The sequence below is a fragment of the Hemitrygon akajei genome, chromosome 21 (assembly GCF_048418815.1).
Source record: "Hemitrygon akajei chromosome 21, sHemAka1.3, whole genome shotgun sequence".
Classification (NCBI taxonomy): domain Eukaryota; kingdom Metazoa; phylum Chordata; class Chondrichthyes; order Myliobatiformes; family Dasyatidae; genus Hemitrygon; species Hemitrygon akajei.
Window position 1 is genome coordinate 67,908,640 of NC_133144.1, and position 12,355 is coordinate 67,920,994.

Below are 12,355 nucleotides of genomic sequence, written 5' to 3' on the forward strand. Positions count from 1 at the left end.
TTTCTTTTCTTTCATATATATTGTATTGCATAGTACTCTTTTAGTTTTAGTAAAATCTTTAACGTGTATTTCATAACGGTATCTGGTGTGTGTTTGATACTGTGTTTGTGCGCGCGGCATAAACTTGATTCCCACAGCACCTGCGTGTACGGGAGGTGGGGTTCGTGTGTGGCTGGATCTCCTTTTCCCCTAGACATATACCAGCCTGGTCATTTAGGAACATTCCACAAGCTCCAAAGAAATGGGCTGTTGCACAAGACAGTTGAAAGTTAAGCTAGTGATGGGTTTGGAGCCACTTGGCTGCCTGAACCACTTCCCTGAAGGACCTTTAGGAACTAGATGGATTTTTCAGCAATAATTTTATTTCAGGATTTATTATCCAAATATATTTAATTGCTTGAATTTTACCACAGCTCCCCTAATAAGGCTAGAATCTGTCTCACGATCAATAGTCCAGAACATCACATCAAAGTCCAAGATGCTCTGCAGTACCAGTGACCCAGGTTCAATTCCTGCCGCTGCCTGTGAGGAGTTTGTACCTTCTCCCTGTGACAGCAAGGTTTCCTCCGCATGCTCCGATTTCCTCCCACAGTCCAAGGACGTACCAGTTGGTCAGTTAATTGGTCATTGTAAATTTTCCTGTGATTAGGTCAGGGTTAAATCAGGGGATTGCTGGGCGGCGTGTCTCAAAGGGCCAGAAGAGCTTACTCCACATTGTATCGCAATAAATAAATCAAGTGCTATGCTGTCCTAGGCTTTCTTGTTAATCAGGTGTTGACATGTAACAAGGCAGAGATCACACCAGCAATTGTTTGGTATATGGGTTAATTACTGTATGTCATTTGGAGAAATGAAAACCCTGTTTCCTTGCAGTGAACTGTGAATAATCATCAGCAAGTCCCAGTCACGCAGGACAGACTCTGCTAGTCCTCTGATTTATTTCCATTCTGTCTGCAAGACCCCAACGTAACAAGTTCATTTTATACATGTTCCAAGATCTTTGTTAATGCCCTGTGGAGTTGTGTTCAAATTTGGAGAGAAAATTGTAGTCTTAATTCCTGAAAAGGTGGATTGAAATTCAACCACAACAACTGGAAACCATCAGCAACTTTATATGCCCAATGAGGCTGCAAATCCCCACAGATTTTCAGTTTATGTGAGTGTTTGAAAAGGTTGGTTGGGAATAGGATAGCAACTCCTGGCCGTGCTTCACTCCTGCTATGCCAGCAGTCATGCCGCGCCCCTGAAAGGTCAAATGCTGAAAGAATCAATGAGTCATGAGATCAAGACTTCTCCCCCAGACAATCCACTCAGTAAAATCTGTAATAAGAACAGAAACCCCCAACAGAGAAATACAAACTACCTGTATTCCAGGGGTGTAAATGATCACAACACCTGTCCTACGTCCGATGTGGCAGATGGCTTCTTACAGCTGGTTTACGGGGCCGTTTGTTAACTTTCTACTCCTGGCTAGACCAGATGTGCTTCCTTTTCTTTAATAGTGGACTGATGACTACAGCAAGAAAGCAGTCTTGGAGGCAAGGTAAACCTCCCAATGGACTAGATCACTGATCAGCATTAATTGGGTCTTTGACTGAAGGTTTCAAATGGCTCCCAGACTTCCCACAGTTGTTTCCAATCTCTTGTCATTCCCAAATGGTGACAGGTGATGGTGCTGTTACCTTCTCAGTGCCTAGTAGGGGCAACAGTGGTTGCTCAGTCTCAGTCCCCTCATGACAGATGGGATACACATGTAATACATACCTGGCACATCATTCCTCATCAGCCCGTAGAAGCCCACAATGGCCACACTCAGGATTGTTGCTCAGCCACTGTTCACTCTGGGCTCACACCTACCCACCAGTGGATCCGTGGCCATATACCCCAGCCAGTGGCGATTCAGGGCAAAACCTGCAAAGGTTTAAAAACTGGCAGAGACTCGGGAAGTGGAATAGATCATTGACCATAGGACAGGCCCTTCAGCCCACAATGTTGTGCCAACCCTTTAACCTACTACAAAATCAATCTAACCCTTCCCTTTCACACAGCCGTCCTAACGGTGACTCCTTTGCTTGCATCTTCGGAAACAGCTCTACTTCCATCTTTAATATCTCTATTTTTCCCTTTTAGGGTTCTTTTGAAGACCCTGACCTGGAGTTACATGCTGACTTTGGTTCTTTGTGGGAACAGGACCCGTTCAAGGGGTTTCACAACCGGCCGTTATTCACCACGCCAAGGATGCAGCCGAAGATCTTCACTCACCTTCGGAGGTCTGGGACCTCGTGGCTCTGGAGACGGGCGGAAGTGTCCCGGCAGGAAATCAGTGTATCGTGGGGAGGTTTCTGTCTGCCCAGAAACCCGAGATCTTTGGGCACAGAGCTCAGAAAAAGTGACGCAACGGACTTTTAACATCATAATCAGCGAGTTGTTTGTTATGTCTCCCCTCTCGCTGTGAAACGGAGACACCTCTTTCTCCCTTATTAGGGGGAGAGAGAACCTGTGGTAGGTTGAATACCAGGTGAATGAATAGTCTTTGGGGTGGTGTGAATCTGTGTCTTTGCTGTTGCTTTGCTGCACACTTGATTGCTCAGTGGGGGCTGCCGATGCTTTTTTGGCTGGTGGGGGAGGGGGGATCGTTGCTTTGCTGCTGCTTAGGTGTGGGAGGGAGGGGAACTGGGGGGGACTTTGGAGTTCTAACATTTAACTGTTGTTCATTCTTTGAGGGCACTTCTTTGTTTTCTTGGATGGTTGTGAAGAAAAAGCATTTCCGGATATATATTGTTTATGTTTCTCTGACATTAAATGCACCTTTGAAAATCTTTGAAACCTTTGATAGTTTTTTCACCCATACCCCTATTGAAGAATCTCTTAAATAACCTTAATGTAATGAATAGAGGCAGAGTTGTGGAGATAGTTGGGATTAGTGAGACCTCTAGACCAACAGCCAGGCTTGAAGGCCTACATTGGAATAAGGTGATCGGGAAGAGCCTTATTGGAGAATCCCTAAAAAGGAAGTTAATGGTGGAGAAGAGCGGTCCAGAATGTTACCTCAAAGTCATCTATGAGTGTAAGTGCAACTTCAAAATAACACGAGGCAAATTTAGAACTAATTTTAGAACCTGCTTTATGCAGGATTAGGTCCTGAATTAATTTTAAATGTTAGGTTGTTTGGCTCCAAGATCTTTCCAGGTGACTGATTGGAGATATCAGATAGCCTCCCCTTGTGTTTGCTTTGTGCCGGTGGAAAAACATCTCAGATATTTTGGTCTTGTTCTCGTGAGGTCCTTCAGTCATAAAACAACATTCAACCTCATTACTGACTGTTTATTGACCGAGCTAGGTTTGTTTTCTGAACATCTGACCTCGCCCAGTAATCTGTAAGAAACTGCCTTAGATTGCTTCCCTGCTTCAGAGAGTCACTGGTGAAAATGTAATGGAAGCATAGAGTCAAAGAGCTCTATAGCACAGGAACAGGCCCTTCAGCCCATCTAGTCCATGCCAAACTAATATTCTGACCAGCTACCATTAGCCACACCCATATCATAGCCCTCTCTAAAACTCACATCCATGTGCTTATCCAAATTTCTCCTAAATGTTGCAATTGAACCAGCATCCACCACTTCCACTGGAGGCTTGTTCCACACTTGCAACACCCTCTGAGTAAAGGAGCTCCCCCTCAGGTTTTCCTTAAATATTTCACCTTTCACCCTTAACCTATGACCTCAAGTTTTAGTCTCACCCAACCTCAGTGGAAAAAGCCTGTTTGTATTTACCCACTCTATACCCTCATAATGTTACATATGTCTATAAGATCTCCCTTTGTTCTCCAGTGATCCAGGAATAAAGTTCTAGCCTCTTTCCCCTATAACTTTATAATGATGTTAACAGAGTTCTGCTCTGGAAAATGAAAATGTGAAATTCTCTTATAAAGAGAATAATGCAGATCAAAAGTTAAACTAAAACTGAATCTGGAAATCTAAAATAAAAGCACAAAATTTCATCAATTCATTTCTCAGTAGAACTGCTACCCCATCACTCTAAATGACCTGGTTCGGATATCTTGTGTCATCTGTTGGAGTTTGCATATTGGTGCATGGGCTTCCTCCAAATGTTATGATTTCTACCCACATCCCAAAAGAAAGCAGCTTGCTTGGTTAAGTGGCATTTGCAAATTGCCTGTAATGTGCCGGTGAATGGCAGAGTATGAGGGAGGAAGGCAATGTGGGAAGTACTGTGTAAGCAGGGGAGTTCAGTGGTCAGCATAGACTTGACAGGCCAAAGGGCCAGAATCCATGTTGCATCTTTCTAGGTCAGGCCAGACCTGTGAGAAGAGAATTAGTGTGTTCAAAGGTCAAAGGTCCTTCAGCATAATGTGTCTTTCTCCTGAAATATTAATTTTGTTCTCCTGAAAATTCTACAAAAGATAATGGATATGGTCCAGTCCAACATGCGTAAAGCTCTCCACACCATTGAGCACATCTACATGAAATACTGTCGCAGGAAAGCAGCATCCATCATCAGGGACCTCCACCACCCAGGTCGTCCTCTTATCTCACTGCTGCCTTCAGAAAGAAGGTACAGGAACCTCAGACTCACACCACCAGGTCCAGTAACAGTTATTACCCCTCAACCATCAGACTCCTGAACCAGAGGGGATAACTTCACTCAACTTCATTTGCCCCATCACTGAACTGGTCCCACAACCTATGGTCTCACTTCAAGGACTTTTCATCTCATGTTCTGGATACTTATTGTTTAATTAATTATTATTATTGTTTCTTTTCCTTTCTTTATGTATTTGCACAGCCTGTTGTCATTGCACACTGGTTGTCTACCTTGTTAGTGCAGTCTTTCATTGGTTAAGTTATGTTTACTGGATTTATTGAGAATGTCTGCAGGAAAGTGAATCTCAGAGTTGTATATGGTGATACATTCAGTAGGTATTTGCACTTTCAACTTTCCTCCTCCTGTTGTGGTGAATTGTGAACTTGTGAATTTACATTTTCATTTTGATATCTTGATGTACACCTGAAAAATAAAACTAATCTTTAATCTTTATCTTTTCTTTCACCATTAGAAACATACATCACTAAAACTGTTTTTGAATAGATGGAAATAATTTCCCAATCATCTCTTCTGCTTTGGCAAATTGTCTGTCAGTTCCCAACAGTTACTGGTAGGGTAGAAATCTAAATTATTTTTTGATTAACACAATGATTATCTAACCATAACAATTGGCCATGAGGGAATGGCGGAGCTGAATGGCTGAATTCTGCTGCTATGTCCTATGGACACTTATGGACATTTCATTCAGTAGTTAGGTTCTTGCAGAGTGTGCTCCTGGACTAGGTGAAGGGTATAAAGGACAAATGAAATGAATTGGAAAGAGGATTGTCATGGGTTCTATAGTTCAGGACTATTACTGCCCACTTGAGCTTAAGAGCTGTGAGGTAATGTTGTAGCTCTGTAAAACTCCAATTAGACCACACTTGGAATATCATGTTCATTTCTGGTCACCTCATTATAGGAAGCTTTAGAGAGGGTGCACAGGAGAATTAACAGAATGCTTCATGGATTAGAGTGCATGTTTTATGAGGATAGGTTAAGTGAGCTAGGGCTTGTCTCTCTGGAGCAAAGGAAGACGAGAGGAAATTTGATGGAGGTGTACAAGATGATAAAAGGCACAGACTAAGTGGATGACCAGATAGTTTTCTCCCAGGACAGAAATAGCAAATTCCAGGAAACACAATTCTTGGGTGATTGGGTGAAAGTAAAAAGGGATGTCAGGATAAGGTTTTCTTGCACAAAGAGTGGTAGGTACATGGAATGCTCAGTATCTGCAGAGGCAGGGGCATTAGGGACATTAAGAGGCTCTTAGAAAGGTACATGGATGATAGAAAAATGGTGGCTATGTGGGAGGCTAAGGCTGGATTGATCTTAGAGTAGGTTATAAAGTTGGCACCACATTCTGGGCTGTAACATTCTCCGCTTTACTATTTGGACGTGTACAGGAATAGGAAAGATTTAGAGAGACCTAGGCCAAAGGCAAGCAAATGGGAATAGCTTGCGGCAACCATCTTGGTCGGTCAAATTGGCCAAAGGGCCTGTTTCTATGTTGACTTTATAACTATCTCTGCTTGGCAACGAACTGAGGTGGTGTTTGTCAGTAAATGTATAGCTGGCTCGGCACTCACGGATCTCCAGTTATTCATTGTCAAGAACTTGCATCAGGAAAGGTTGCAAAAGTTTAACCCAGAGATGAATGATGGGAGTTAAGGGCTTTTAATTAGAAAATTAATGTTGAATTAGACCAGAGATATTCTGAATATCTATTTAAGAATGAATCCAATACCAGAAGGAATTACAGGAATTAAAAGGAATCGATGTTCTTGCCGATCATTCCTTTTGCACTTATCACCTTCCAAATTCTGATTTCAACCCCCTCCCCTACCCACCTATCTTGCCCATCACCTTGTCTCACCCGTCACCAGTCAGCTGGTATGCCTCCACCACCTTCTATTCTGTTTTCTTCCCCTTCCTTTCCAGACCTAAGTAAAGCATCTCGGCCCAAAGCATCAACTGTTTATTCCTCTCTACAGATGCTGCCTGACTTGCTAACTTCCTCCAGTATTTTGTGTTTCTTACTCGGGATTTCCAGCATCTGCTGAATCTGAAGGTAGGTGTAATTTTCTACCCAAGACAACCACTTGATGGACATCTGTAACCCAAACATTGTCAACTTAGCAAATGGTCTATCAGCAATGTCTAGTTACCAACATAATGAACAGGCTAAAGGTAAATTAAATATGCTTTTATTTGTATAACAATTGCAAAACAATATATAATAATGTCCGTATTCAATAACTTTTGTGAAATAGATATCCCTCAGCCTGGCTCTTGAACCAGAGAGGATAATTTCATTCAAATTCACTCGCCCCAACTCTGAACTGTTTCCACAACCTATGGACTCACTTTCAAGGTCTCTTCATCTTATATTCTCTATATTTATTATTTTTGTCTATTATTTTGATTATTTTGATTATTTTGATTATTTTGATTATTTTCTTTTTGTATTCGCACGTTGTTGCTTGTCCTCCTGTGCAGTTTTTCATTGATTCTATTGCGTTTCTTCGTATTTACGGTGAATGCTTGCAAGAAAATGAATCTCAGCATTGTATATGATAACATATCTGAACTTTGAGAATAAATTTACTTTGAACTTTAAACATTTCTTTTCACATTTTCTGGAGTTTAGCAGAGGAATGAAAACTTCCACAAATTTGGCACTTTGCTTTGCAGTGGTTGCAGACTGGGAGCAGGAAATCAAACAAACAAAGTGAACTGAGCTCCTGGGAGCAGGCACAAAGACTCCGTAATTTTAGAACAAATTATGAGGAGCCTTGCAAAATAGCATTGTATTGTGTTACAATGAGCGATCCTGCCCCGGGAATGCTGTCAGACAGAAAGGCTTCGGAATCTGCAATTACTGCACATTACTGTATTTGTGAAATATTTGGAAAACAATGCAGAATATTCAAGGACAAAATCAATAGCTGATACAGATCATTAGGTAAGAGAGAGAAATCAGCCCCATTGTATGGGTCTTATGTTTATAATGAGTGACATATAGAATGCAATCCTTCCCTTGGGTCCTCCATACTCATTTCCAGAAGTAATTCAGTTTTTATTTAGACCACCCTGTAACAAAATACACTAAATATATGTACCCATCATCCAGAACATTGATATTGTTTAATAAAACTGAATGTATATTCATAGCCTATAGGTTATTGCTGGTAGTTTTCCTTTAAGAAATTTGAGTGAACGGTTTTAAGTATATCTGAACTTGCTTAAATGTTTCTTCTTGCATGATGTTTGTCACTAAATACTCTTGTCTTATTTCTTCATAAAATGTTTGGCAAGTGTTTTCCTCAGTTTGCAATCTGCATAAACATCTTTCTTCAATTCAGAAAGCCACCAAAGGTAGTGTGTGTCCAATGAACTAACTCGCAAAGACAATGAATGCAGTAGGAATCTTCAAAGGGTCATGAGGTGACAGACAGATTAGAGTCATAGAAAAGTACAGCATAGAAACAGGCCCTTTGCCCCTTCTACTCCATGCTAAGCCATTAGAACTGCCTACTCCCATCGGCCTGCACTGGACCATTGACCTCCATACTCCTGCCATCCATTTACCTATCCAAACTTCTCTTAAATGTTAAAATAGACTTTGTGTGCACCACTTGCACTAGCAGCTCATTCCACACTCTCACGACCCTCTGAGTGAACAAGTTGCCCCTCATGTTCCCCTTAAACTTTTCATCTTTCAGCCTTAACCCATGACCTCCAATTGTAGTCCCACCCAATCTCAGTGGGAAAAGCTTGCTTCTTTTGCTTATCTACACCCCACATAATTTTGTAGACCTCAGTCAAATCTCCTCTCAGTCTTTTACATTTTAAGGAATAAAGTCCTTCCTTATAACTCAGGTCCTCCAGACCTGCCAACATCCTCATAAATTTTCTCTGCACTCTTTCAACCTTATTTACATCTTTCCTGTAGGCAGGAAACCAAAACTGCACACAATCCTCCCAATTAGACCTCACCGATATCTTATACAACTTCAACATAACATTCCATCTCCTGCAGATTATTCCACCGTGGGTCAGAGTTTTCAGAAGAATATCGTTGGGTGTATCTGTGGGCTGATAGGGTTCATCTCTGTCCAACACTAGATAAGGTCCAGTTTGATGAACTTAGCACCAGTACAGACATGAGCCCAAAACATCTTCTGATTCAGAGATGGGCAGCTGGTCACTGAGCTGAACGAACACTGAGATGTATCATTGTGCAACAGGGATCCTTCAAAAGAAAATGTTCAGCAAAGGAAAATGAGTATGAATTATTCTGAAAGTTGTAACTCATGTGGAATGTATATTTCGCTCTGCATTTTTCAAGGAAAGTTTGTGTGTTGTGAGATGCAGACCAAAACACTAACAGATTTACTCTCATGACCATTTTTAGTGTGCTAATGTTTTTTTGGTCCAGCTGGTGGCTGCTATTATGTTTATTCTTCCTGCTGAGTCTCTTTAGCCAGTCCACAGGGACCGATGTATCATTTCCCTCTTGGCGCCAACACCTCACTGTGGAATGATACATGCGACTCTCCATTTAAGGTGAGAGGTTAGTCATAGGGTTTAAGCCCAATTGTAACTCTTCAGCAGCCTGTGCTAGCATGCAGCACGGCCCAGATAACACTCAGACTAGGTGAGATAAGTGGCAAAGCAACACAATCACTACAAAAGTGTTTGGGCAATAATCACCTCCCACAAGGGACAGTCTAAGTACCAGCCCTTGATATTCAATGATATCATGGCAACCAAGCCCCCAGTATCAATATCCTGGTGTCACCATTAACCAGAACTCCACTGTACCATTCACATAATTATCAATGCTTAAATAGTTGGTCAAAGGCTAAGTATCTCACCTCAAATGACTCATATCTTGGAAACCCAAATTATTTCCATCATCTATGAGACACAAGTTGGGGTATGACAGAACATTTTGCGCTTGCTGGGGAGAATCGTCATCATCATCATCATCATTATGTGCCATGTCATGTGATGTGGGTGATCATGGTCTCATGACCACGATTGATCTCAGCAAATTTTTCTACAGAAGTTTTTTGCTTCTTCTGGGCATTGTCTTTACAAGATGGGCAATCCAGCCATTATCAATACTCTCCAGAGATTGTCTAGCTGGCTTCAGTGGTTACATAACCACAACTTGTGATATGCACCAACTGCTCATCCAACCATCCACTACCTACTCCCATGCTGCACATGACCCTGATCAGGGGCTAAGCAGGTGCTACGCCTTGTCCAAGGGTGACCTGCAGGCTAACAGAGGTAAGGAACACCTTACACCTCCTTTGATAGAAACTTATCTCCACCCCACAACCCATGCTGGGATGAGTGGATTTCCCAAAAGCCACAGGAGCCTAACGCCATCCAGCGCAAAGCAATACCTGTTGTCACAGGGTTGTCACTTGTATCCTCCACCACCAGCGCACAGTGGTTGCAGTTTATACCATCTACTAATCACACTCCAACGATTTGCCTTGTCTGCTTTTACTACACCTTCCCAGTCTGCATCCTCTGCCGCCAGGGCACCTGGCACAGTTCTGCCACAAATCTCACAAGATCCTGCCATGTTGAAAACATCAATGATTTCTTTGTTATTAAAGTATTGTACCTATGTATAATGACAATAAAGATCATTCAATTAAATTCAATTTAATTCATAGCTCTTTGCCAAAACCAACTGGTATTCTTGTCCCGTATTCCCCTTGCTAATTTACTTTCACGTGTGATTAACATTTAAATTTGATGAATTCCCTTCTGGGACTCTGGTGGCAGATGGATAGGTCCCCATATTTAAGACCATTGTCACTATCACCTGTGACCTGATCGGTGATGGGAGATCACTCATTGACCTCAGGGTGGAGGTCAGGGGAGGAGGTCTCCTCCCTTTTGGTCAGGAAATTGTGATGTTTAATTGGAATCCAAGAGATTCTGCAGATGCTGGAAATCCAGAGCAACACGTGCAAAATGATGGAAGAACTCAGCAGGTCAAGCAGCATTTATAGAAATGAATAAACAGCTGATGTTACAGGCTGAGGCCCTACATCAGACAATGGTTTAATTGGAATAGTTGGGGAAATGGACATTATTGGGTGAAGGAAGTAAGTTGCAATGTCACCTCAGCAGGTCAGAAATCCCGAGCAAACCACACTAGCCCAAGGCATTGTCTTCTCATGCAATACTTATGCTCATCATTGTACATCTTTATTAAATGTCCAAACTTAAGGTTAGCATGTGGAGGATGAAAGCCTTAATAAGACAGTTGCTAAGCTGAATCTGAAAGCATTTCTCAGCGTGTGTTGTTATTAACATTCAGCTGGTAAATAATATCACTGAGCTGGTAAATAATATCACTGAGCTGGTAAATAATATCACTGAGCTGGTAAATAATATCAATGCTCGGTTACTGAGTGATGAACTGTGCCAGATCCCAATCTTCATGGAATATAAATCAGTTTCTTCAGCATACAGGATCTGCACGGCTTTAGTAGCCTTTACATCTTCGATTTCCTGAAAGTTAACAAAATTTTTATGAAAAACTAGGTGATATTTATATTTGTTCAATCAATACACTGGCTCACGCTGTTAATACAGTCATAGAGCACTACAACCCTTCAGCCCATCAAGTCCATGCTAACCTTTTCTCTGCCTAGTCCCATCGACCTGCACATTGACCACATCCCTCCATACCCCTCCCAAGCATGTACCTATCTAAAGGTCTCTTAAATGTTACAATCGAACCTACATCTACCAATTCCACTGACAGCTTGTTCCTCCTTCACACCACCCTCTGAATGAAGAGGTTTCCCCTAATGTTCCCCTTAAACATTTCACCTTTCACACTTAACCCATGACCTTTGGTTGTAGTATCACCCAACCTCAGTGGAAAAAGCCTGCTGGCATTTTTGCTACCTATACCCCTCTATAAAATTTCCTCTCATTCTCTCGCGATCTAGGGAATAATGTTCTAATGTATTCAACCATTCCCTATAACTCAGGTCCTCAAGTCTTGGCACATCTTTGTAAATTTTCTCTGCAGTTTTTCAAGCATTGATGTCTTTCCTGTTAAGTTTAACCTCCTTGCAGTAACTTGACACATTACACTGTAGGATGCACATGTTGGCATTGCCCTTGTGTGAGTCGTGTACCTGTGGTCAGCTGTGCACAACACACAGAGCAGAGGCAATTATTTTCCAGTGTAGGATTGGGGTGAACAGTCCAGAGGGACCTCTAACTGTTTCAGTGGGGAGTTCACAGTGCTGGGACCTCACAAGCCCCCACCATGGATTGCTGCCCTTCTCTGGGACACTCTCCACCACTGACATTCAGGGTCATGCACCAAGCTGTCATTCATATCCCCATTTGTAGCCAGAACTGCTAGCACCAAAGGAGAAACAATACTGAGGAATTGGTGTAGCAGTTAGCACACTGGTTTACTGCATCATTTGTAAGATCACGGTTCGATTCCCAGTGCTGCTTGTAGAGAGTTTGTACGTTCTCCCTGTGAGCACATGGGTTTCCTCCAGGTGTTCCGGTTTCCACCCACAATCCAAAGGTTAAAGTTAGTAAGTTGTGGGCATGCTATGTTGGTGCCAGAAGCGTGATGACACTTGTGGGCCGCCCAACACAACCCTCACTGATTTGATCTGACATAAACAATGCATTGCACTGTGTGCTTTGATGTAATTGTAACGAGTGAAGTTAATCTTTATAT

The 12,355-nt window shown here is 42.1% G+C and overlaps 1 protein-coding gene across 1 annotated transcript in view; it reads right to left on the reverse strand.

The window, feature by feature from the left end:
- Window positions 1-6,796: 6,796 nt before the first annotated feature.
- LOC140714414 (stromal cell-derived factor 1-like) overlaps window positions 6,797-12,355 on the reverse strand; it is a 41,370-nt gene continuing 35,811 nt past the window's right edge. Inside the window, exon 4 of the mRNA XM_073025694.1 lies at window positions 6,797-11,151. Coding sequence (XP_072881795.1) covers window positions 11,136-11,151 — 16 coding nt within the window. The 3' untranslated portion in view covers window positions 6,797-11,135. The remainder of the gene's footprint in view (window positions 11,152-12,355) is intronic.